At 46.7% G+C, this 26,814-nt stretch overlaps 1 protein-coding gene across 1 annotated transcript in view; it reads left to right on the plus strand.

Moving 5' to 3' along the window:
• Positions 1-26,814, plus strand: part of col2a1b (collagen, type II, alpha 1b) — a 43,354-nt gene that overhangs the window by 6,982 nt on the left and 9,558 nt on the right. The window contains exons 7-40 of the mRNA XM_067239369.1: positions 2,112-2,213; positions 3,067-3,144; positions 5,257-5,301; positions 6,416-6,469; positions 8,012-8,065; positions 9,128-9,181; positions 9,783-9,836; positions 10,061-10,114; positions 10,319-10,363; positions 10,524-10,577; positions 10,907-10,951; positions 11,362-11,415; positions 14,524-14,622; positions 14,884-14,928; positions 15,071-15,169; positions 15,318-15,371; positions 15,928-16,035; positions 16,254-16,307; positions 17,010-17,108; positions 18,329-18,382; positions 18,985-19,083; positions 19,622-19,675; positions 20,714-20,767; positions 21,192-21,245; positions 21,879-21,932; positions 22,232-22,276; positions 22,523-22,621; positions 23,962-24,069; positions 24,192-24,245; positions 24,588-24,641; positions 24,974-25,027; positions 25,172-25,225; positions 26,339-26,446; positions 26,722-26,775. Coding sequence (XP_067095470.1) covers positions 2,112-2,213; positions 3,067-3,144; positions 5,257-5,301; positions 6,416-6,469; positions 8,012-8,065; positions 9,128-9,181; positions 9,783-9,836; positions 10,061-10,114; positions 10,319-10,363; positions 10,524-10,577; positions 10,907-10,951; positions 11,362-11,415; positions 14,524-14,622; positions 14,884-14,928; positions 15,071-15,169; positions 15,318-15,371; positions 15,928-16,035; positions 16,254-16,307; positions 17,010-17,108; positions 18,329-18,382; positions 18,985-19,083; positions 19,622-19,675; positions 20,714-20,767; positions 21,192-21,245; positions 21,879-21,932; positions 22,232-22,276; positions 22,523-22,621; positions 23,962-24,069; positions 24,192-24,245; positions 24,588-24,641; positions 24,974-25,027; positions 25,172-25,225; positions 26,339-26,446; positions 26,722-26,775 — 2,250 coding nt within the window. The remainder of the gene's footprint in view (positions 1-2,111; positions 2,214-3,066; positions 3,145-5,256; positions 5,302-6,415; positions 6,470-8,011; positions 8,066-9,127; positions 9,182-9,782; positions 9,837-10,060; positions 10,115-10,318; positions 10,364-10,523; positions 10,578-10,906; positions 10,952-11,361; positions 11,416-14,523; positions 14,623-14,883; positions 14,929-15,070; positions 15,170-15,317; positions 15,372-15,927; positions 16,036-16,253; positions 16,308-17,009; positions 17,109-18,328; positions 18,383-18,984; positions 19,084-19,621; positions 19,676-20,713; positions 20,768-21,191; positions 21,246-21,878; positions 21,933-22,231; positions 22,277-22,522; positions 22,622-23,961; positions 24,070-24,191; positions 24,246-24,587; positions 24,642-24,973; positions 25,028-25,171; positions 25,226-26,338; positions 26,447-26,721; positions 26,776-26,814) is intronic.

Here is a 26,814-nt window from a genome sequence, read left to right on the forward strand (position 1 = left end):
GGGAGGGGGTATCTTGGGGAGCCTGAGAGTAAAGTAGCGTATACTGTATGCCAGGGCTGCCTGCATGTGTAGTTTCCATGGGCCTGTGTGGTCTGCTGAGGCCTGGCTTGTTAAGCAGATGTTGGAGCCCCATAGTGTAAACATCTGGCTGTCAGAGAAGACTCTGCCAATCAGTGTTGGAGATCAGTGTTGCTGAGTGGAAGCTTTGATCTTTGCATTAATGTGACAACAACTGGCATGTCAAGATGGCTGAAGGCTAGGTTTTACGACTGTGCATGCTTGGCTGCTGCATAATATTTGAGCGTTTGGTGATTATGAATGCATGTGCAATGAGTGATTTTATATCTGACTCTCAACCAGACGCGTGTGAATATGTAGAAATGTGAGGAATCTGTGATATTGAAGTTTGTTCCAATAGTTGTGTTGAAATAGTACGGAACCATTCCACCTTTCAAATACTTTCAAATAATGTGATTCAATATCCCAATATTGAATTTCTGTATTTACTGTCAGGTTTGGTTAAAAGGGTCATGTAGGGTCAGAGGTCATAAGGTCAGAGTGAATTCTTACCGTTCTTCAAGGCTCGGTCAAGTGTTGTTCTGTAGTGGTAGATCACATGACACCCATTTTGCTTCTGGAGAGACTGTAACATGTTACAACATATCTTGACATTGGATTAGACTGTTATCTCTGAGAAATATGGACAAGAATGGCAAGAATAACACTAGTTTTACACAGCTTTTTGTCATTTTTAATTTGAGTTTTTTTCCATATCATTCATATCCAGATCCTTTTAGACTTTGATTAGGTCAACTGGGTACTGATGTATGATGTGACAGACTCAAAACAGTCCTCAGAACATCTGAGTCTCTAAAAGAATGTGGAGGTTTATACATTCCAGAATGCCACACACTGGTAAGGTTCCATAAGACCCTTGTTTACATAACAGGAACTTCAGCGCATTCTGTCATGGCATTCTGTAGACATGCTAAGTTTTAGCATGACTCGATGGTATGTGGAATGACTTCCTTTGTCATAAAATCCTTTCCTGGGTGCTTTCAACAAACGTTCTGTAAATAATGTTTGCGTAGGGAACAGAAAGACAGATGTCAGGTAGTTAACCATAAAAAATAATAATTATAGGCTTATTTCGCTGAAGTGCGTGTGTGTGTTTGCCAAGGCTGCGTGTCAGATGAGAGATGTTTGGACAAGATTCAGTTGGATATGAACACTGGGACATGGTGTCTGTTGGCTCTGTGGTAATGATCCTCTCAGGTATCTCTGCACTTGCTGATCCACATGTAAACACACAGGGACTGTGCTCTTCTGTTTACGGTTCATGGGACCCATTACAATGTTGGCTTTAGATGAATATAAATGACTTATATTTAATATGTTGAAACCTAATATAAACGGCTCCTGATATTCTGCTCCTGTTGTGAGTTATGGTGCAATGTACTGCACTGTAGGTGATTTGTCTGACGAATTTCTGGTGTACAGGAACAGTAATGATTTTATTCAGTTTATGTTCGAACAAAGGCTTGTACAGTCGTATTGAGCGAATCAACGTTATATTGTGCCAGCACTCTGGAATGGAGTATTATGTGTGACTATTAAAACAAATTAGTCTTAGAAGCTGAAAAGCCTCTGTCAGTCCATGGAAGATCAACAGCCATTCTAGATAGATTACATTTGAACCTAAGGCAAGCTTGAAACTTGTAATCTTTTGTGTGCAACAAAATGATTGGGTCGTCATGTGCCATTCCAAACTGTTTCTATCAATTGAAAATTATTGAGTTGAAAATTATCATAAAAAAATCTTGGATTTGGAAACACCTGTAATAATAAAGTACATGATGTATTCTGAATATTGTTGCTCTTGAAGGCACATGACCTACCTCAGTGTACTGAGATGGAAGTTTCCCTTTTTCTATTTTGTAATATATCAGACTATAATTCCATTGAAATTTGTCTTCCATCCCCTCTTCCATCCCCTCCTCCCCCTCCTCCCCCTCCTCCCCCTCCTCCCTCTCCTCCCTCTCCTCCCTCTCCTCCCTCTCCTCCCCCTCCTCCCTCTCCTCCCTCTCCTCCCTCTCCTCCCCCTCTCTCAGGGAGGTCCTGGCCCCCGCGGCAGAGATGGCGAACCTGGTACCCCCGGAAACCCCGGCCCCCCTGGACCTCCAGGGCCAAACGGACCCCCTGGCCTTGGTGGAGTAAGTATCCCAGAAGCAGGGGGGGGCGGTGGAGTCGCCACAGAGGGGGGTGCTGGGAGGATATGGCTGATTCTGACAGGGAGGATGAACGGAGGGAGGGTGGGAAGGGAGAGAGCTAAGAAGGGAAACAAAAGCGAGATGTCTCCAAGGGGAGGATCAGAGCACAAAGAGCCGGGGAGCGTCTGGTTTGAAACGGAGGTAGAGAAAGACGGGAGGATGGATAGAATGATTTTCATTCTTTGGGACAGGAAAGGAGGGAGGAATGGAAGGAGGACTGGAGGGAGGGAGGGAGGACAGGCTCAGAGAGAGGAAGGGAGGGAGAAACAAGGAGATCCTTTGTGAGAGGGGGAGAGATGAGAGAAGTTCACATGCCTCTCTTCCCTGGCTCTCTCTGCTGTGGTCTCCACCTCATCTACTTCTCCTTCTCTCTCTCTCTCTCTCTCTCTCTCTCTCTCTCTCTCTCTCTCTCTCTCTCTCTCTCTCTCTCTCTCTCTCTCTCTCATTTTCCTCCACCTATCTATCTATCTGTCTGTCTGTCTGTCTGTCTTATCTATCTATCTTTTTCCTTCTTTATGTTGATCTCTCTCCCCCTTCCCATCTTCCCCTGGTATCTAGATCTTGATCTGATCCTTGCATTCTAGAGTCAACATCTATCGATGAGAGGGTGTGCACCCAGGTTATATGAACTGTGCTCTATGGATCACATCCAGGATAGTACTGGACACATTCTGTTTCTCATGTTGAATTAGAATGTCATCCTGCCTTCAGTCTGGTCTGGTTGACTCTGGATCAGTATTGGTGTGCCCTCGGGAAAGGGTCTGATGTTTGTCTGCCTGTCATCTCTCTCCTGCAGAACTTCGCTGCCCAGATGGCTGGAGGCTTCGATGAGAAGTCAGGAGGCGCTCAGATGGGCGTGATGCAAGGACCGATGGTGAGAGACTCACCGAGAACCACAGCTATCTCTGTGTCCGTCCTGTAGGGTCAGTGGGAGCCAATCACAAAGGATACGGGACAAATATAGCCTGATGCCGTCATCGTCCTCGACGTCATCGCGTTCGTAGTCGTTCCGTCGCGTGGATGTAGGCTCAGCTGCCAGCCCCTACCTCCATGGCCAATCACGGCTTCTCATCTCTGGAGTAGAGACAGGAACCCCTGCACAGATCGAGCACCGCCCCCAGTGGTCTGGAGGAGGTGCAGCAAGACTCCAGCCCGGCTGGACAAATCCAGCCCCCTCATGGAGAGGGAGAGAGGGGAAGAGGGGAAGGGGCAGGAGGGGATGGAGGAAACTCTGCAGGTCTTCATTATTCTTCAAGCCTGCTGACAACGGCTCTGAGCTGGCACGACCGGTTGGCAGAGGTGGAGCGGGGAGCTGCTATTTTGGTTTGGAGGCCCACAGTGCAGCAGTCTGAGCCAGTGGCAGCCTAGGGTTTAGGCCCATTACCGCCTCTCTGTGTGCTCCGGTGTCTGAAGCTGTGGTCCTGGAGCCAGGCAGACGTCTGTCTGAGCCCTGCTCTCATCTGCAGGCTGTCCAGGGTCGCGTTGGCAGCAGCAGCTTGAGGCAAAGCGGTGTGTGTGTGCGTGTGTGCGTGTGTGTGCGTGTGTGTGTGTAACACAGCCTCCTCTGATGTATTTTAAGCACAGACAACCCCCTACATCCATACTCCATCCCACAACGCTCTTACAGTTTGCACACACACACACACACACACATCAACACACACACACACACACACGCACACACACCACCCCAAAGATAAACACAACCCCAGCCTGGGAATAGAGAGTCATTGATCAGACCCCAAGCGGTGTGCTTCTCTTCCGAGCCATGCTGAAAAGACAACTTTCAGCCCACGCTCTGAGAGCCAGGCTCTGTGCTGCTGCCTTCCACAGGGACATTATCCTTGGCTGCCGCCCGGAATCTCTGCCCTCCAATCAGAACACTGGGCCTGATGTTCTAGAAGGCTCCAGGACACTGGGACCGATGTTCTAGAAGGCTTGCAGGGGGGATACGAGTGTACACAGAAACCTGGTCATGATCAACGGGTCTTTCAACAGTCATGAAGGACTTTAGAAGATGACAAACCCACTTGGAGTCTGTAGTTCCTTTAGGATTGTTTGTTAACACTACAGTTCACTGCCTCCTGCTGCCAAGTAATGGTTTTCCTGCATGTGAGTGTGGGTGTGAGTGTGTTTGTGTGTGAGTGTTTTTGTGTGAGTGTGTGTGTGTGTGTGTGTGAGAGAGAGAGAGCGAAGGGGAGAGAGATTTGGCTCATCACCTCCATAGAATGTGAAGTCTCTTGCTGAGTAATGACCCGTGGAGCAGAGCAGAGATTTGCTTTGACGTGTGATTCCAGTGTAAAGGCTTCTCAGTACAGATCAGACTCACTCAGGCAAGGATTAGCCCTCAGACTCATCTACTGTTGAGGAGATTATCTGGGGAATTACCTGAGGTGAATCTACGGCATATATAACATACATTCTATGTATCATGAAAGTAGTTTTTTTCATGAGGGGTTAATTATTTCAAATAGTTTATTTAAATGGGATAGATGTCAGACAGGGTTCAAGCAGATCACACAAGTGAACAATAGCATTAAGTCTGACCTCTGCACTGGGGGTGTGGTGGGGGTTTTGCACTGGGGGCATACAAAGAGAGAGAGAGAGAGAGAGAGAGAGAGAGAGAGAGAGAGGAAGGAAGAGAAAGTGAGTGAGCGAGTAAGTGAGAGATAATTAGAGATAGTGAGAGAGAGAACAAGGAGAAGAGAGAGTCTCTTATGCCACTGTGGAATTCCTAAGGATTTATGTTTCTGACAGGCAGGTAGAGGTACTGAGTGCTGCTGGGGGCAAAGTAGCAGGCAGAGGAGGAGTTCAAGGGGAAGACAGTTAGATCTTTTTAGCACTTTTTACAATTTAAAACATTTGTGAACGAACTTCTTTCTGCTGTGTTCTTGTGTGGGTAATTGTGTGTGTGTACTGGAAGGTATGATGGGTTACCTGTGGTTCTCCTAACGCTGTGTTTCCCCCCCCCCCCCCCCCCCCCCAGGGCCCCATGGGTCCTCGAGGACCACCTGGCCCCTCTGGAGCTCCTGTAAGTTCTTCCTCCTGCCTCACACACACACACACACACACACACGTACACACTCTCTCACAAAATGCACATGCCTGGACACTCACACACACTTTATGCTGATGGTGTCATTAAACAAGATAACCTGACGCATATTAAGCCTATATTATATTATTTACATTTTCCCCAGTGTCTTTCCACAGACAAAACATTGCTTAGTTGGTTCATTGGCTAATATTGAGGGTTCTGATTGCAACAACTCTTTTTAGATGCATTTCTTCACTTCCAGGTATACTTAAATGACATCGTAGACTACAGTAACAGAATCAGTGGAATTCAATAATTGCACACGTCTACACTAAGGGCATAAAACAGGATTGTTATCTGGACACACATCGTTCTGGGTGAAGGTGGCAGGGGGCTGTTTAATCCTCAAGCTGCAGACTTCAGGGCTTTTTCCTAATGCCTCAGACAGGCAGCACCTGACAATTTAGCTTTCATAGGGTCTGTTGGGAGACACACACACACACACACACCTTCAGCGCTCCACTTACACACCTCCTCTCCTGTGCTCTCCTCTCCTCCCTCCTCCTCCTACACTCCCCTGCCCCAACCTGGAAAGTAATTAAGTTGAAGGCAATGCCAGGGAACTTGTCTCAGCTTGACGGTGTCATCTCAAAGCCAGGGTTTGCCTCCTATCTGGCTGCAGACACGTATCCACAACACAGAAGAGGGTCTTGATACTTCCTTCTACTGTTGGCACGGCTAGATCCTTTAAGGAGATATGTGACAATATTAACATGCAATGTTTACCACAAACCTACCTCAACGAGGATTCTAAAATGATATTTTACTTGGCAGCACTAAGTTATCAGACAAATTTCTCCTACATACAACATCCTAGTAGTTTATGGTAAACCATTTAGGTTCTGAGTCTAATTACGGATTTGTATGTATTTTCAGCCAAGTAGATTTGTTTTCTCAGATTAACTAACCCACATTAGTCATCCCAGATAAACAAACCCCATCAGATGACTATTCTCAGGCTAGCTAACAGATAGGGACCCTGTGTCTCTCTTCTACTGTCCCATTTCTGTACCTGACCTCTCTGATCTCTCCTTTTCTCTCCCCCCAGGGCCCACAAGGTTTCCAAGGCAACCCCGGAGAGGCTGGAGAGCCCGGAGCGTCTGTAAGTATCTCAGGATGGTATCACACAGTGCACCTCTCCCAGCCCCTCGGCCCCTGGCCCCCACCATAGCGGACTGGTCAGCTCCTGTGGAGCCCAGATCATAACCCCGGAGCCCCAGCACCCCCCTCCCCCGCCCCCCCCCCCCCCCCCCCCCCCCAGCCCAGACGGGACTCCAGACGCCAGAGCAGACAGCAACCCCCTCTGGGGTGTCGCCTCTCTTAACCATCCACCTCCAGCAAACCTCTGATACATCATTACCTGTAATAAGCATCATCCTGTTTGCTGTGCCTCTGGCTGCCCTGGAACCCTCTCTCCACCCCCCACCCCCCCTCTCTCCCTCACCTCCGTCAGTGTGTCTCTCCCCCACCTCCGTGTTTGTGAGGGTCAGGTGGTGAGAGGTTTGGTTTTCGGGTGAGTGTATTCTATCGGATCCATTGTGCCAGCCAGGCAAGATCACTCAAGCACAGATAAGTACTTGAAATGATTTTACAAAGTGGTCTGCCCTGCTGAGACTTCCTTTCCTCCGCCCCAATCTCGTCTGGCCACATCCCCCCACCCCTGGTCCCAGCTCTCTGCCATAATCTCCCCCCACCCCTAGCCCTAGCCCTCCGCCATAATGTCCCCCCACCCCTAGCCCCAGCCCTCCACCATAATCTCCCCCCACCCCTAGCCCCAGCTCTCTGCCATAATCTCCCCCCACACCTAGCCCCAGCCCACTGCCATAATCTCCCCCCACCCCTAGCCCCAGCCTTCCGCCATAATCTCCCCCCACCCCCACCCTTAGCCCCAGCCTCCCACCATCTCCAGTCTCCCCCCCGCCCACCTCCCCCTGCTCCCGACCAACAGCCCCTCTGAGCCCTCTGAGCAGCCAGGCCACAGCTGGCCAACACACATATCGGATATTGAAATATCTGCCCCCGACCTAACTAATCTACCTGTAAATCCCACTGACTGGAGTCTCCTTACAGAGAGATACCATAGCCTCTCTCTTCAGAGCTGTTACAAGTAACAGCTTAAAGCATCAACTCGGTGTTGAAGAAGAAATATAACTTGACCAAACTGTTCAAAACAGCAGCATGCAGGGCAGAGCTAGCTTGATGTGTTCAGTGTCATTGAATCCAGTTTACTGTAGGCTTTCCAACTCGTAATGTCGATGGCTTTCACGCTGTTGTTCTGTCTTCGTTTTGGCCAGATCAGATCAGACAGTTATCTAGTTCATGTGACCACCCACCTCAGAGAACCAGGACATACTGTGTCAGAGGAAACTCATTATCACAGTCCTCTAGAATCCAAATCCTGTAAAATCCACAGCACAACATTGATTCGTAAAATAATGATTAAAATCATCTGTGGTTGTGTTTTATATATCTCATTTGGCATGTGGAAAAGAGTTCCCCTCCAGGGGTGTGGAGAGAAAAAAAAGAAAGGAGAAGAAAAAAAAGGCTTTCAAACGTTGCCAGATATTTTCTGTATATCGTCGCCCCCTGCTGGTTGGAGGTGGTAACTGCATCTCACCTGGTCTGTGTTTGTCTCTTCCTCCAGGGCCCCATGGGACCTCGTGGACCTCCTGGACCTTCTGGAAAACCTGGAGATGATGTGAGTATCTCGGCCAGCGTGCGGGGAGCTGGCCGGGGCAGCCTCCCCTGCTGCCCTCCGTCCTCCAGCCTCTCTGACTGGTCACGGACACCGTTTCCTCTGGGAACGCTTCAGAAACACGGCTCTGCATTTGCTGAGTTAAAACGTCCTAGGTCAGAATCAAAATCAGAATTCGGTTTATTCGCCATGTATGTTATACAAACACGGAATTTACTGTTGCAGGGAGGTGCAAAACACTAAACATATACGAATCTTTAATAAGTAAAACTACATAAGTTAAACTATTTCTAAGAACTAAACAATCTAAGAATAAAAGTATTTAAATATAAAATAAAATATATATAAAAATAAGAATAAGAATGAGTAGGTGGGGAAGGTTGCAGTGAGTTAGCCTGGAACGAACACTTCAGTGTCCTCCAGTGTTGCCCTGCTCCATGGTGTATGGGGGAAGCCGTCAGCAGTCTGAGAAGGAGGTTCTGGAATCCTCATGTTGCTGGATTCATAACGGTTCACATGACCATGCTGATAAATGGTCATTTATTCATTCAATATGAACTCAAACTTAACTGTCCCCATCAGGGGTTTGATTGTCATCACTAACTTAGGGTTAGGGTCACTCCTATGACCAGTCACTGTCTCTGAAAGAAATACACTATGAGCAACAGCACTGTGTTTCAGTATCTAGTGTCCATGCAGTAGATACTAAACAGATCCACAGTAAACAGGGAAGATGAGAATGGGTTCATTATGCAGTACCTCAATTCAACCACTGAGTGGCGTATGGTTGGACAGGCTCCATTATAAGTATTTGTCAGTAGGGGGAGCTATTTGTTAATTGAATCTCAATTTCAACTGAATCTAGAAGGAACAATTTAATGCGAAAATGCTGTCACATTATCAACATCGGTAACTACTTTCAATAGTTCTAATAACAATGAGATTACATAAAACCCATGTGGTATGGATTATGCAACACTCTACTAACATAAATATTTTTCTTCACCCTCTCTCTCTCTCTGTCTCTCTCTCTCTCTGTCTCTCTCTCTCTCTCTCTCTCTCCAGGGTGAGGCTGGTAAGCCTGGTAAAGGAGGAGAGCGTGGCCCCGCAGGCCCCCAGGTGAGTTGGTCTCTTGTCCACAGTCATCACTTCTGTCATCACTAGGAGTCCTGACGATATTGTAGTTAAGTGTTATTAAGTGTCATCTTATCTTACTGTTCTTTGTTTGTTAATAAGACACAGTGTGGATGTGACAAAAGCCATGCAAAGCCAACTACATTTGAGTTACCCCCAGATTCCAAGTCAGACAGATGCACAGAAACATAGAGAGTGAGTGTGTGAGTGTGTGTGTGTGTGAGAGAGAGAGGGAGAGAGAGAGAGAGAGAGAGAGAGAGAGAGAGAGAGAGAGAGAGCGAGAGGGAGAGAGAGAGAGAGAGAGAGAGAGGAGAGAGAGGGATAGAGAGAGAGAGAGAGAGAGAGAGGGAGAGAGAGAGAGAGAGAGAGAGAGAGAGAGAGAGAGAGAGAGAGAGAGAGAGAGAGAGATAGGAGAATAGTTCACTGCTGCCTGGATGAAATGGGCCCTGATGTCATATGTCCCACTGGCAACTGACCAGGAAAGGAAAAAGCCATGTGGAGGAGGAAATAGTTCCATTCTCTTTCTCTTTCTTATCTCATCTGCTCTCTCTCACTTTCTCCCTTGCTTTTCTCTTCCTCTTCACAGGGTGCGCGTGGATTCCCAGGAACCCCTGGCCTGCCTGGCATCAAGGGACACAGAGTGAGTGACCTCCTCTTCTTTTACCAGATTAACATTTTTCGAGCAGGAATATTTTATTTTAAGATTGTTTTTATTTGACTTTGTCTTGATTATTATGTTAATCTACATTTGAACTAGATTACGTTTCTGCCAAAGGGGGACTTATAGCCAGAGCGTCAACGCTGATTTCAGTTTGACCTCTGGGTCTTGTGCCTGTCTTCTGACCTCTGACCTCTTGTTGCTAGGGCTATCCTGGTCTGGATGGAACCAAAGGAGAGGGAGGAGCAGTCGGAGCTAAGGTAAGACCCACCTCAAGGAACGACACCTGGACTGTGGTTCTAGTTTTACCTGTAACCCCCTGGAAGTGGTGACTAAATACTTTGTTTTATATGTCTGTCTGTCTGTTTATCCATCTGTCTGTCCTTCTATCTATCTATCTGTCTGTCTGTCTGTGTGTCTGTCTGTGTGTCTGTCTGTCTGTCTGTCTGTCTGTCCTTCTCTAGGGAGAGTCTGGTTCCCCTGGAGAGAATGGCGCTCCCGGACCCATGGTCAGTTCAGGTCACATCCCATATCAGACACACACGGTGTTCTGCTCTCTCTGAATACTGTCTTCTGGAGATATGCTAAACTGACTCTCTCCATCTGTCTCTCTGTCTCTCTACCTCTCTCTCTTCCTGTCTCTCCACCTCTGTCCTCTCTCCTTAACAGGGACCACGTGGTCTGCCTGGTGAGAGGGGTCGTCCCGGAGCATCTGGAGCTGCTGTGAGTATCAGACCTGTTCTGTGGCTGCCCTCCAGACACCTCTCCACCCTGAACCTTTTAACAACGCCTCCCTATCTAGAACTCTGTAGGAGCACCTTACTGTTTAGACTAGCGGAGAGCCACCCCAATTATACAGTTTATAACCGGCACCCTAACTAGAACCCTTTAGAACCTTGTGGAACAGCTTGAAAATATGTTAGATATAGATTTTCACCAATTAGAAAAAAAAAGCATTCTCAGCCCGTTCACATGTTGAGCTGACTGTGCTCTGTAGTGACTGCAGGTCGTGTTTCTCTGTAGTGACAGTGTGTTGTGTTTCTCTTGTTCAGGGTGCTCGCGGAAATGATGGTTTGCCTGGCCCTGCTGGTCCCCCTGTGAGTATTCTAACACTGTAGATATCAATACTCTTAATATATATTTTTTATGATACACTTCCCTCTTGAAATAGGGTAAATCAATATATACCAGTATGTGCTTGCAGGTAACCTGTATGGCCTTATGGTGGCAGCAGTGTCTGTTTACCTAGTTACACTATCCCACTCCTCATTCCTTTCCCCCCCCGTGCCCCTCCCTTCCCCTTTCCGCCTCCTCCTCCCCTCCAATCCGCTCATCCAACCTCCCTTCCTCTCCTTCCTCTCCAGTTCCAAATACTCCTCCCTTTCTGTCTGTTTCTTCCCTCTCTCCCCCCTCTCACCTTTCCCTTCTCCCTCTCGCCCCCTCCTGTGTGGATCTAGTGGTTAGAATGTGAGAATGTGAGACCAGCCTCTCTCCTCTCTCTGTGCAGGGCCCTGTTGGACCTGCTGGAGCTCCAGGCTTCCCTGGCTCTCCTGGTTCCAAGGTAAGTCATCCGTCCTGCTCTCTCTCTCTTCTACTCTCTCTCTCTCTTTTACTCTCTGTCTCTCTCTCTATCTCTCTCTTTTACTCTCTGTCTCTCTCTCTATCTCTCTCTCTCTCTTTTACTCTCTGTCTCTCTCTCTCTATCTCTCTCTTTTACTCTCTGTCGCTCTCTCTCTCTCTCTCTCTCTCTCTCTCTCTCTCTCTCTCTCTCTCTCTCTTTTACTCTCTGTCTCTCTCTCTCTCTCTCTCTCTATCTCTCTCTTTTACTCTCTGTCTCTCTCTCTCTCTCTCTATCTCTCTCTTTTACTCTCTGTCTCTCTCTCTCTCTCTCTCTCTCTCTCTCTCTATCTCTCTCTCTCTCTTTTACTCTCTGTCTGTCTCTCTCTCTATCTCTCTCTTTTACTCTCTGTCTCTCTCTCTCTGTCTCTCTCTCTCTCTCTTTTACTCTCTGTCTCTCTATCTATCTCTCTCTCTCGTTTACTCTCTGTCTCTCTCTCTCTATCTCTCTCTCTTTTACTCTCTGTCTCTCTCTCTTTTACTATTTGTCTCTCTCTGTCTGTCTCTCTCTCTGTGTCTCTCTCTCTCTGTCTCTCACTTTCTGTCTGTCTTTGTTATCTTTCCATATTTACACCTCTCAATTCCAGAGACTTAGCATTATGAACCCTCTAAACCTCTAAAAGATACTTTCCCTACTCAACCTTAAACACTGTCAAATATAAACTGATTTTATCAGTATGAGAAACTGTGAGAACAAAGCTAATCCCACTAGGGTGCAAATCTCATATGTAGTAAGTGTCTCTAACTATCCTTTACTTTAAAGTTCAAAATCCCATTTTCTTTTTAAAAACTCCAAAAAAACCTAATCTAAAAACTCCTGTGAGCTTATAAAATGTCCGTGCCCGGGCAGAGTCTAGAGGAAAGGAGCCGGGGAGCTGAGGGAAACAGGAGACGGTGACATTGAAAAGCACTCAGAGCCTCCATCTGCGTGGAAAATTAGAGGGAGGGGGTTTTGGAGGACGTTTTTTGTTTTTTTCTCCTTTCCTCTGTTCTTTACTCTTCACTTGCTTGGGCCTGATTTATTCCTGCTGTGTGGATATCAGACGAGCCAGGCTTCTGCCTGCAGGCCCTGTGGTGTCAGCCCGGCTCCACTCCCTCGCAGGCAGGCAGGCAGGCAGGCAGGCAGGCAGGCAGGCAGGCAGGCAGGCAGGCAGGGAAGCAGGCAGGAATTCTACTCTGGGGTCTCACGTCTGCTTGCACAATCCAACCGCCTCTGAAAAGGCTGCAAACCAACGACTTCTAAACTGTGTGTGTGTGTGTGTGTGTGCTTGTGTGTTTGTGTGTGTTTATGTGTCTGTCTGTTTGTGTGTGTGTGTGTGTGTGTGTGAGAGAGAGAGAGAGAGAGAGAGAGAGAGAGAGAGAGAGAGAGAGAGAGAGAGAGAGAGAGAGAGAGAGGATGTGGCCCATGGGTAAATCCTTTAAACTGTCAGCTACTAAACTCTCCACCTTCAGGAGCTCCTAAACAGGCTGTTTAGATTAGGTTTCCCTGAGAGACAGACAGGCCCCTGCTACTGTACATCAAGATAAACAGACAGACAGACAGTCACCTGTGGGGTTAAAGAGACACAGAGAAAGATAAGAACCTGCATGCTCAGACAGACAGGTTACTGCATGTTCAGAGAGACAGACAGGTTACTGCATGTTCAGAGAGACAGACAGGTTACTGCTAGAGAGACAGACAGGTTACTGCTACAGAGACAGACATGTTACTGCTAGAGAGACAGACAGGTTACTGCTAGAGAGACAGACAGGTTACTGCTAGAGAGACAGACAGGTTACTCCTAGAGAGACAGACAGGTTACTGCTAGAGAGACAGACAGGTTACTGCTAGAGAGACAGACAGGTTACTGCTAGAGAGACAGAGGACCTGCAGCTCTACTGTAGATTTGTCCTATCATCCCAGCCTAAATTCAAGTAATTCATTCATGACTATAATCCTACTGGTTTGCATATTAACTGAACCACACCAGTGTAGGATCACACAGATTCATGTCAAAAAGTATTGAACATTTGAAAAATAAGTAACAGGAAGTGGTTAACATTTCATTCAAAGCCATATTGAAGCCATCCTTTTACCTTTGTCTCACTTAGACTGGGTAATAAGTAGCTGGGTGTTCGCCAAGAGCATTGGGCCCCATGAAAGGATTATTTTCCGGCCCCTTTAAAATAGATATTCATCTGTGACCAAGTTAGCCCCAGTATAACCCTTGTTGGGCAGAGCCCACCAGGATTATCCCCCTTTTCATCTGGTAATGACACTTCTCACAAAGTTCTGGGCAATCCCCCCTACACGCAGACAGAACTCACCCTCTTTATATAACAACCCCAACTAGCTAACGCATTCTGACTGTATGATGTCACACTATTGAGTCAGGCTGCACAGAATGCTCAGAGAGATTCCACTTAGCCCGTCTCTCCAATGCTACGGACTCACAGCTCTGTGGATGATCAGTATTTAGGTAATTGGTGTGGGATGCTGGCCATCTCTACTTAGCCCTGCAAGATATTACTCACTTGGTTGTGGCTTGGGCTATAATAAAAGTGACTAATAAAATAGATTTATAAGTCATGTGTGCCAAATGTGGCTTTCCAGATATTAAAAGGGTTTTGCAAACAGTCTTCTCTAATTTCATTGGTTTTCTGTAAACAACATACCACTATGTTAATTCATTTACTAACGTGATTTTTTTCTTTTTTTTTACAATGTCCAATTAGGAACAAATAGTGAATTAATTTTATTATGTGTTTTTACTACTTCAAAAGCTAAATGTGCTACTTCATGCTAAAATGTTAGCATACCGGTACAATTTAATTAGTCTAATGCTCATAGATAAAGATCACAACTGGCTGCAAATCTATCAACTGCCTCATCTAAAATACTGTAGTTCTACAAGCATTTATCAGGATAAAAGCAAAAGTTTTTATATTCGTACGTTCTCCTGCCATCTTGATTTATATGAATGATTGATGGAGCGACTTATTGGTTGGATAATTAATTGATGTAGTGATTCCTTGATTCACTGTAACCCCTCCTGTCTCCTGTCCTGTCCAGGGAGAAGCTGGCCCCACCGGAGCTCGCGGCCCCGAGGGAGCCCAGGGGCCCCGCGGAGAGTCAGGAACTCCTGGATCACCTGGACCCTCTGGCGCCTCCGTAAGTCTCCTCTGGAGGACACGCACAACTGTTTATTTCTGGCCTATTTGATCAATCGATCTAATTGTAAGTAAATAAACACAAAGGGAAGCTGCTTGTGTTGTTTACCAAAACAAACAGGTGTTCAGTACTAGGAGAGGAGCTCTTGTGTTGCTACAGTTTTGGTGCATGAGCTATGACAGAGGAGCTCTTAGACAGTGTGTTATGTTAGTGTGTGTGTAAGACCACCTGTAACGCCTCTGTATCCCTCCTCCTCTGCAGGGAAACCCTGGTACTGATGGAATCAACGGAGCCAAAGGATCTGCTGTGAGTTTGTAGCGTCACTTCCTGTCCCCTCCAGTACTGTCTCATCAGTCCTTACTTGTGAAGGGACAACATCTCTCCTCTGAGGTGATTGGGATGACACGGACCGGACATTGAGGGTAATGTTGTGTGTCTCCCCCCACAGGGCGCTCCTGGTATCGCTGGTGCCCCTGGCTTCCCCGGACCCCGCGGCCCCCCCGGGCCTCAGGGAGCCACTGGACCCCTGGGACCAAAGGGAACGTCGGTAGGTACACGGTTCAAAACCCTCACCTCGGCTCAGGTCTAAACCCTGCCTCAATGGAGGAGAGGGCATTTCATACTACAACAACTTGTGTTGTAGCATGGTGTAAACAGTCTCTATTCTTCCCTCTCTCCTCTCTCTCTCTGTTCAGGGTGACCCTGGTATCCCAGGCTTCAAGGGAGAGGCTGGACCCAAGGGAGAGCTCGTAAGTGCTTCTACTGTTTAACTATTTAAATGTGATGTAACTAACTACCTCACCAACACACTGAATAGAGCACTAACCTGACCATATGTGAAATATCCTCATGTTCTTATTCTCCCTCGAACACCAGAACATATAATACTGGCAGGATACTAGAACACACTAGGACACTTCAGTATGATTTTAGCACTTTGGTTTGACGTCAAACTTGTCATTATCATCATTATCATGACAATTCACTCCATCCATTACAGGCCTCAGGTTGCAGAGAGCGTTGCTCCTTTCTAGCCTGTAATATTAGGATGAAACCACAAGGGGGCAGTGTTTAATCCACTGCCATTTCATGTCAGAGATACAGATACAGATTTATTTGTATGAAAATATGACATTTTTACCTAAACACTTTTCTCCCATACATTTCACATAATTAATGCCGCATTTCATCAGCCTGCCATCAGCCCCATCACAGATTTACACACACACAGACACTCACACAAACACACACGCAGACACATGCACAGACCCACAGTAACACAATATCTCCTCCCCTATGTGACAGGGGCCTGCTGGACTTCAAGGGCCCCTGGGCCCTGCAGGAGAGGAGGGAAAGAGAGGTCCCCGTGGAGAGCCTGGTGCTGCAGGACCCCTCGGACCCCCTGGAGAGAGAGTGAGTACCCCAGCACCGTCACAAGCTGACAGGGACCCCCCTGGGTCTGGCACACGCTGGTCAGATACTGGAAAATCAATCCTCTTAGATTTGATTCTTTCCACATGGATAAAACACTGTCCAAATGTGGACTTTAATGCTATACTGCTGTTGTTAATGGCCTAACTCTCAATCTCTCTCTCTCTCTTTTTCCATCTCACTCACTCTTTTTTCTCTAGGGTGCGCCTGGTAACCGTGGTTTCCCAGGACAAGATGGTCTGGCTGGTCCCAAGGTGAGTATCACCATGACAACAGCCATCCCAGGATAGACGGCATGTTGTAAACAGGAAATGAACACAAATACATTGCACAGAGACAGATCGAGCCTGAATGTGCCAGGAGCAGAGAGATGAGATAAGAGATGGATGGATGTGTCAGCAGTTATGGTTGTTTTGAATCGGTAGAACAGTGAATTATTGAACACATCCCCTGCCAAGAGCTGGTGTGAAAATGACATTCTGTACCATTCTGACAGGCTTAACTCTGCCAAGCTGACTCAAGATAGAGCTGTTGGAATTAATTTGCCAAATTTATAATCAAATTTGAAACAATTTTTGCCCTCAGCAGTCTTAAATGGGAATAGTCGCTTACGAATTAAATGAATAAACGAAGAGGAAAAAAAGCACTTGTTTTTGACATTGGTGTGGGTTGAGGTACCTGCAGTTTTGCCATATCACCACAGGGGGGCAGCATGGGTCTCATACCACTGACATACTGCAGCCCTCTCCTTCATCAAAAAACCCACTCAGGTTAACTATTAAATTGAATAAAAAGTACCTGTCAGAATGAACTTCAGATGTTGACACAAAGGTTTCAAAGATAGGACCCCATCTTTGAAACCGAATTAAACTCATCCCCCCTCAGTATGAGGTGAGATGCCTCCATCTCTCCCACCTGAGTGAATGACCCTCTCCTTCCTCCTCCTCCCCACCCAGGGAGCCCCTGGCGAGCGTGGACCCGCAGGTGTGGGTGGTCCCAAGGGAGCCAACGGAGACCCAGGTCGCCCTGGAGAGCCTGGTCTGCCTGGTGCCAGAGTAAGTAGCCCCGCCCCCTGCCAGCTCCTCTGGTGCTCCACACCGCTGTAGGCAGTCAAGGCTAGAAGGAGATTACACAAAGTATATCCACTTACATTTTTATTGACATATAGTCTACTTATAAACCATCCCTTAAAGAGTCACATTTCAGAAGATTTGTGAGAGTTTGATTTGTTTGACAAACCTCTTCGGTCACCCTGCAGTACTTTTATCAGTATCTGCCAACTCATAAAACAGAACCTGAATCAAAGCTGGGCTGGGGTGGTGCAGATCTGTTCAGACTTCTGGTGTCACTACCCATAGTGCACCACTGATACTACCCATAGTGCGCTGCTGATACTCACTACCCATAGGGCACTACTGATATTCACTACCCATAGTGCACTGCTGATACTCACTACCCATAGGGCACTACTGATACTCACTACCCATAGTGCACCACTGATACTCACTACCCACAGTGCACTGCTGATACTCACTACCCACAGTGCACTGCCGATACTCACTACCCATAGTGCACTGCTGTTACTCACTACCCATAGTGCACTGCTGTGACTCACTACCCATAGTGCACTGCTGATACTCATTACCCACAGTGCACTGCCGATACTCACTACCCATAGTGCACTGCTGTTACTCACTACCCATAGTGCACTGCTGTGAGTCACTACCCATAGTGCACTGCTGATACTCACTACCCATAATGCACTGCTGATACTCACTACCCATAATGCACTGCTGATACTCACTACCCATAGTGCACTGCTGTTACTCACTACCCATAGTGCACTGCTGTTACTCCCTACCCATAGTGCACTGCTGTTACTCACTACCCATAATGCACTGCTGATACTCACTACCCATAATGCACTGCTGATACTCACTACCCATAGTGCACTGCTGTTACTCACTACCCACAGTGCACTGCTGATACTCACTACCCATAGTGCACTGCTGTTACTCACTACCCATAGTGCACTGCTGATACTCAGCCACAGTTTGGATCATTTGTCAGATAATGTCCCAGAACTAGTTCTTTGTTTCTCTATTTGGTAGTGAATAAGTATTAAATTCAACCAATAATTGTACTAAAGAACGAGTGAAAGTCCATTATAATATGTAACCACTATTGTTTTCATGGGTTCATAGTATATCACGACTGTTTGATTGATCAACCTGTGTCCATTTCATTAATCAGTTTCTCTGATCTCTGATTGTAGGGTCTCACTGGTCGCCCTGGTGATGCTGGTCCTCAAGGCAAAGTTGGACCTTCTGTAAGTCTGCTACTTGTCATGCTCGTCATGACAACTCTTCCCAAAACATTTTACAGATGGACGACTGAGAAGTTAGATTATGGTTTTCAACAAATATATTGCTCGCTCACAGTGAACCCAGAGAGACAAACCTCAAAACATATAGCTATAGACAAGATGATTTTCAGAAGTGTCCTGGAGGTGTTGTGTGTGTATATATGTCATTTTAGTCATTTTAGTCATTTTAGTCATTTAGCAGACGCTCTTATCCAGAGCGACTTACAGTAAGTACAGGGACATTCCCCCGAGGCAAGTAGGGTGAAGTGCCTTGCCCAAGGACACAACATAAAATTTTTCGAGTTATACTCTCAGTTACTCCCATTTCATCAGAAGCCCATGTTTTTCTTTGTGTTAACTTCATCATTTATGACTAGCAAGGACAACCATCCGTAGATAGAGGTGGACGTTTTTTTCCTAGACCTGAAAGTCCCCATTGTAAAGCTAGTGTCTTCACTAAATCACCCCCATTCCTGCCCCTGCTCCAGTTAAGGTTTGTCCTGACCTGCCCCCCATCCTCCAGTGTTGTGGTGCTTGTACCCTGACCCCCTGTGTGTGTGTCCCAGGGTGCTGCTGGTGAGGATGGTCGCCCTGGACCCCCTGGCCCTATGGGAGCTCGTGGACAGCCTGGAGTCATGGGATTCCCTGGACCCAAAGGAGCCAATGTAGGTCTAACATGTACTTCCTGTACATTCACATACAACACATGCACTAGTCACTGTAAGTCTAACATGTACTTCCTGTACATTCACATACAACACATGCGCTAGTCACTGTAAGTCTAACATGTACTTCCTGTACATTCACATACAACACATGCGCTAGTCACTGTAGGTCTAACATGCACTTCCTGTACATTCACATACAACACATGCACTAGTCACTGTAAGTCTAACATGTACTTCCTGTACATTCACATACAACACATGCACTAGTCACTGTAAGTCTAACATGTACTTCCTGTACATTCACATACAACACATGCGCTAGTCACTGTAGGTCTAACATGTACTTCCTGTACATTCACATACAACACATGCGCTCATCACTGTAGGTCTAACATGCACTACTTACACATGTCCTTTACACACACTGTAACATCATCTTCACTTTCCCCCATATACCAGGGCACTTCATTTACAGTCTATTATATTGATTGGTCACTTGATTTGATTGGCTAATGCTGTGTCTTCCTGTCGCCAGGGTGAGCCTGGTAAGGGAGGAGAGAAGGGTCTTCTGGGAGCTCCTGGTCTGAGGGTAAGTGTTGCTGCTGATGTCATTATTGAGTTTGGATCCTGAAAGGATTCTTCTGTTTCTCCTAGAAATCTTAAAAAAAAAAAAAAACTTTAAGAATTGTTTGTGATTTGGGGGGGACCTTTTATCGATTGAATTGTTGATCATTTTGCTTGATCAAATAATATTTAGTTATGGTAAAAGAGCTTTGGAAATATTTTCTTGTTAGAAGGTTCACCTAGAGGGACAATTGGATAATCTAGTGCTTTCTAGGTTGGATGGTATTATATAACACCATACTCTTTACTCTATTATTACTGTATAGTCATTACTGTGGTGTTGCTATACACACTCAACAGAACAGAAGTTAGCTAATTTTATTGAATCACAATATACTAATCAATCCCTAAGCTGCAGAATATGACCAGTCTGAACAGTCTATGTTGGATGCAAATAGTTTGTTTATTTGTATCCTACCTATTTGTATTAATTCCACACATTTAGTTGCGGCTGTCATACAGTACACATTCAGATATCTGCACAGACCCTGTCCAGCTTATCTCCCAGAGCTAGTGATGTAGTCTTATCATCTCCCAGAGCTAGTGATGTAGTCTTATCATCTCACAGAGCTAGTGATGTAGTCTTATCATCTCCCAGAGCTAGTGATGTAGTCTTATCATCTCCCAGAGCTAGTGATGTAGTCTTATCATCTCCCAGAGCTAGTGATGTAGTCTTATCATCTCCCAGAGCTAGTGATGTAGTCTTATCATCTCCCAGAGCTAGTGATGTAGTCTTATCATCTCCCAGAGCTAGTGATGTATTCTTATCTGCTCTCAGAGCCTGGCAAGTTGAGCAGTGACAGCTGTAATTAAAACTACTTGTCTTTTAGTGAATCTCATAGCCTATGGCCTCTAACTGATCCTTTCTCTCTCTATCCCTCTCTCTCTCTCTGTCTCTTTCTACCTCTTTCACCCTCTCTCTCTATTCCCCCCTCTCTCTATCCCCCCTCTCTATCCCTCTCTCTCTGTCTCTGTCTCCCTCTCTCTCTCTTCCTCCCCTCAGGGTCTTCCTGGTAAGGATGGAGAGACAGGAGCTGCTGGACCTCCTGGCCCCGCCGTACGTATCCCACAATCCCACAGTCTCTCTGTCTTCCTCTCTCCGATCTTATCCACCTTTCTCAATTTGCTCTCTTGACTCCCCATGTGAACTGTGGCGAGGCAGGGAGCTAGTCTCCAATGTCTTTGATAAGAAAGTAATGAGAAGTTCACGTGTTTTGGAGACACAGCTAATGCACCGAACACAGGGTGGGCAGCTGTACGATAAAAACGCAATCAACGCTTTTGTATCAATCTTTCTCAATCATCTTCAATTAGTTATAGTCATGTTAAATTTCCCACTCTTAATTTAACTGAACTAAGATGATCTTTTAGTAAAGCTGATTTGATTATAATAGTGATGAAGGTAAACAGACTGTATCGACATGATCTGTGGGTGATGTGGGGTGGTTGAACCTTACTCACTGTGTTTCCCATCACCGCAGGGACCTGCTGGAGAGAGAGGGGAGCAGGGGCAGCCTGGACCTTCTGGATTCCAGGTGAGTCTCCATCTGTACCTGGGAATGCTGGGATGCTCCTGTGACAACCTGCTTTGTAGCTGTACTCTAACCTGTACTAGCTGTACTCTCACCTGTACTAGCTGTACTCTCACCTGTACTACCTGTAGTCTTACCTGTACTAGCTGTACTCTCACCTGTACTAGCTGTACTCTCACCTGTACTACCTGTAGTCTTACCTGTACTAGCTGTACTCTCACCTGTACTAGCTGTACTCTCACCTGTACTACCTGTAGTCTTACCTGTACTAGCTGTACTCTCACCTGTACTAGCTGTACTCTCACCTGTACTACCTGTAGTCTTACCTGTACTAGCTGTACTCTCACCTGTACTAGCTGTACTCTCACCTGTACTACCTGTAGTCTTACCTGTACTAGCTGTACTCTCACCTGTACTACCTGTAGTCTTACCTGTACTAGCTGTACTCTCACCTGTACTACCTGTAGTCTTACCTGTACTAGCTGTACTCTCACCTGTACTAGCTGTACTCTCACCTGTACTAGCTCTACTCTTACCTGTACTAGCTGTATTCTCACCTGTACTAGCTGTACTCTTACCTGTACTAACTTTCCCCACAATTGAGTTGTTCCTGAATGTCTGTTTCCCTGTGTGCAGGGTCTGCCTGGACCTCCTGGCCCCCCAGGTGAGGGAGGCAAGCCCGGTGACCAGGTGGGTGCTCATCCTCTGACCCCTGACCCTTGAACCCTGACCCATCATATTACAAAGCAATTTCTCTACAGAACAGGAAGAATCAACCCTGTAGAACTAGCAAAGGCCCGAGAACAGTTCTAGAATGTTTTTTCCATTTCTGATTATGAGCCTTTCTGCATATTAGATATGTAATCACGTTTATTCATAGCTGAGACATTTGAATGACCCCCAGATAATGAATGTCAGGTTAGCCTGTCTTATTTGTAACTATGGCAATGTATTTGCATGACAATAACCTCTGTCTGCTTCCTGTTCAGGGTGTTCCAGGAGAGGGAGGAGCAGCCGGTGCTACTGGACCCAGAGTGAGTTCACTGACTGATGATAAATAAGCTGCATCGATTGGTTCATTACCCAACAACTTACTAACAATGGTCCAACCGTTGGTTCACAGTTCTAGTAGTTTCCTCAAAGTTCTATCAATGAACAGGTTGTATCTGTTGTGACAAGGTTGCATTACGTTATAACAAAATGTTCTGTTGATATTTATATTATTGATATTTATATTGAGCCGAGTTGAACTGAACGTGTGTGTGGTTGGTCCCCTGTAGGGTGAGCGAGGTTTCCCAGGAGAGAGAGGAGGTGCTGGGCCCCAGGGTCTGCAGGGGCCTCGAGGTCTGCCTGGAACTCCTGGAACTGACGGACCCAAGGTGAGTCCACCAACCAACGGGGAGAGGATGAGGGGAGAGGATGAGGGGAGAGGTATGTGGGAGAGGATGAGGGGAGAGGTATGTGGGAGAGGATGAGGGGAGAGGATGAGGGGAGAGGTATGTGGGAGAGGATGAGGGGAGAGGTATGTGGGAGAGGATGAGGGGAGAGGTAGGTGGGAGAGGATGAGGGGAGAGAAGGTGAGTCCACCAACCAACCCAACACCACGTCAGCCCCTGACTACGCAACACAGACACAGAGGATACACAGAGACTGCTATCTAGTTGTGATATTAGCGACTGCAAGCTGTAGCATTGCAACATTTGACGCTAGCTACCAAATATTAGTTCTGGGCAGTGTAGCAGAGATGTTCAGTAGACGTCTGTAGCTGAGAAACCTTGAACTTTTTTTGGTGTTTCCAGCAATGAATGTGTTTTAGACAAGGTGTGGGCTGCAGGGATGGAGGTGGTGGAGGTGGTGGGGGTTCCAGAGAACCTAATTACTGCCTTTGATTTAGTAAAGCCTGCTTTGCTGCTGTGTTTACTCCCAAGCCCCAGCACCCCTCAGTGCAAGGCTGGGAGGAGGGACAGACTGAGGCTGGGATTAAGGTCCAGGTTAGAGGGAGGGATGAGCAGAGGAACAGTATGTCATAACTGGAGGTGGGAGGGCGGGGGGGGGGGGGGGGGGGGGGTGTACACCGGGGGGGGGCAGAAATACATTTGTAAAAGCTCCCGCTGGAAGTTTCAGTAGCAGGAGTAGATGCAAGCAGCACACAGCTAGTCAAGCAACGGGAAGCAGAGAGACAACTGATCTAACTTGGAAGGATGTTGTGGGCAACGCTGACAGCCGCGGCTGGGATGGTTCTCACTGTGGCGTGCTGTGAGCGTGCTCACACACTGTCAGCTCTGTCAGGTGGTTACAGACAAACAGGGCCGAAATAGTATCCCACAGCAGGCATTGTTTGAGGGAAGCTAAGATCAGAATGTGAGTGTGGAGATGACGTGTAGTAGCCGCGGGGAGTGGCCTGGAGGAGTTGTAAACCTTGCTTTGTACCCACCTCATCGAAAAGGTGTTTTTATTCACAGCTACTTGCATATACTTTCACTCTTTCTCACTCTATTTTTTTTGTCTCTATCTGCTTCCTTTTGTCTTTTCCGACCCCCCACCCCCCATCTCTCTCTCTCTCTCTCTCTCTCTCTCTCTCTCTCTCTCTCTCTCTCTCTCTCTCTCTCTCTCTCTCTCTCTCTCTCTCTCTCTCTCTCTCTCTCTCTCTCTCTCTGTCTCTCTCTCTCTCTCTGTCTCTCTTACTCTCTCTCCCTCCCTTCCTCTCTTTGTGTTCCAGGGAGCCATTGGGCCTGGTGGGGCCCCCGGAGCCCAGGGACCCCCTGGTCTGCAGGGCATGCCTGGAGAAAGAGGAGCCTCCGGCATTCCTGGACCAAAGGGTGACCGAGTGAGTCACCACTCTCTCTAACTAAACAACATTTCACTTGCGTTCTCCTTCATGGAACTTTCTATGTCATTGGCATCATAGCATTCCTGTTGAACTTGGGTGTGTGTGTGTGTTTTCCAAAGGGTGACAACGGTGAGAAAGGACCTGAGGGTGCCTCTGGCAAGGACGGTTCCAGAGTGAGTTCACTACTAAATCTCCTTTCAGACACACATGCAGGGAATACAGTCCACAGTGTTAGAAATAATATTTTATACAATCTTGGGCGCACACAGTACACATTTCTCGCTCTTGTTTCGTTTTGGAACCATTCCTATCCTTATTATCCTGCACACATAACTTAACGTCAATCATGATTCCACTCACCATTCAGTCCCTCAGGCAGTGCTTTCACACATGCTCAATTATTCATAGTTTCATGCAAATCATGGACACTGATGCAAAATACCAAAACATCCTACATTACTGTCCTTGTCTCTCTCTCTGTTTCTCTCTGCCTCTCTCTCTCTCTCTCTCTGTAGGGTTTGACTGGCCCCATCGGACCCCCTGGTCCTGCTGGGCCCAACGGAGAGAAGGTGAGAACTACAGGACATAAACAAACATAAACAGATGTAAACAAACAGATGTAAACAAACTGGAACTTAGACTGGTACTGTACTTAGAAATATATACACGTTCTACATAGACAGATAAACAGATATAAAAATCCTATAGACAGGTATAATCAGACAAAAACAGTAGTGCTGTAGATATAGATCCCCTAGACAGGTGATATCCAGAGACATATTGTAGATGTATTGTAGACAGACTGTATTATGCGTTGCGAGGCAGACATGGATAAACAGTTGTGTTACACTGTGGTGGCGGTGTCGCTGATAGCAGCCTTCTGTCCTGTCTGCTCCTGTAGGGAGAGTCAGGACCTGCAGGGCCTTCTGGTGCTGCTGGGGCCCGTGGAGCGCCTGTACGTATCCTACACACACACACACACACAACACACTCGAATGCACACATACACAGAATAATGATGTTGTAATGATGATGAACCTCAGATGACTTCATGTTGATGTTTGTACCCCTGACGTTGACCTGTGTCCTCTCCTCCCAGGGTGACAGAGGAGAGACTGGACCACCCGGGCCTGCTGGTTTTGCTGGTCCTCCTGTGAGTATCACCAGCTCATTGAACACTGAGCAACGAATCGGGTGTCCTTGATTCGTCTTCCCCACGTTAAAGAAGCCATAGGCTCAGACCTGGAGTGCTGAAGCTGTAGCACAAATCTAATGCACCTCATATACGTCCTTTGACGACTTTTCTGTCTGTTATCGACCCGGGTCTCGTGTGTCCTGTATCCTCTGCAGAACAGTCTCTGACATCTGCTGAAATCACCCCCATAGATAGAAATGTACACAAACACACAGCACACACACCATACCGTTCACAGACTGGGGTCGAGAGACAACATATCTAACATCTTATTGTCTGTATTTGGTTCTAGTCTCATTTGTTTTCTTCCTACTGAGCGCTGTCATTATAGATAAATGTTAATGCTTAACTACATGTTGTTGAATTGATCTTGTATGGCAGACAATTCCTGTTTTGCGAAAACAGTGACCTCTATTTTTTGTGGCTATCGATCTGTTGAAATATAAAAATTGTGTATTCTACAACAATGATAACATAACAATATGTTACCTCATATTTTACCTCAGATAAAGATCAATGAATTTGGTCTCTATAGAATCCTCACAGTAGTATTTCTGTTTCCCCTCAGTCTGTCTTTCAGAACTGATCTGAAGTTGTGGATTGTGGTAATGAGACTATTCATGGTTATGGATTAAACCATGTACTGACCAGCTATTAACAACTTTAATTAGACCAGTTGGATAGGTCTCTCTCACTAATCGTTAACAACCTGGACATGTGGATGCTAATTATCCAACCACCTCAAGCAACCAAGCCCTCCAATTAGGCTCCTGTCAGGACCAACCCCTAATGGTCACCATTGTTCGACCCACTTCAATCGACTCCAACTCAGAAGAACGTTTAAATGCCTCAGTGGCAATGATGCACAGTCATTAAATGAGGGTGTCATTTGCCAGGCTACGGAATAGTAACGCAGACGAGAAGTCAATATACGTGCCTAAAATGTTTGGTAAAACTAGGTAGCCTGTACCTGGGAGTGTGTTGAAGTGAGTGGGCTGCTGTCCAGGATGGTTGGCACGTGTGTGAGTTGACAGAACGGTACTGATGGGCCTCTGTCTCCATCTTCCCCAGGGTTCAGATGGCCAGCCTGGGGCCAAGGGAGAGCAGGGAGAGGGCGGCCAGAAGGGCGACGCTGGTGCCCCCGGACCCCAAGGACCCTCTGGTGCTCCAGGACCTTCGGTGGGTATCTCTGTGTCTGTCTCTCAATCTCTCTCATTCTGTCTACCTCTCTCTCTCTCCCTTTCTCTCTCTGTACCGCTCTCTCTCTCCCGCTTTCTCTCCCTGTACCTCTCTCCATCTCTCTCTACTTTCCATTCTCTCTATCTCTATCTCTTATCTCTCATCCTCTCTCTCTTTTTATTTCTCTGTTTATCTTTGTCTTTGTATTCAGTCTTCAAATAAGACTGACCCCCAAGGTCCATATCATGAATTAATAATCCTGTCTTACATTTCAGGGTCCAACTGGAGTTTCTGGACCTAAAGGCGCTCGTGGAGCCCAGGGACCTCCTGTAAGTGCCCCTCGCCTGTCTGACACACATTGTCCACCT

This window comes from Osmerus mordax, chromosome 1 (assembly GCF_038355195.1).
Source record: "Osmerus mordax isolate fOsmMor3 chromosome 1, fOsmMor3.pri, whole genome shotgun sequence".
Taxonomy (NCBI): domain Eukaryota; kingdom Metazoa; phylum Chordata; class Actinopteri; order Osmeriformes; family Osmeridae; genus Osmerus; species Osmerus mordax.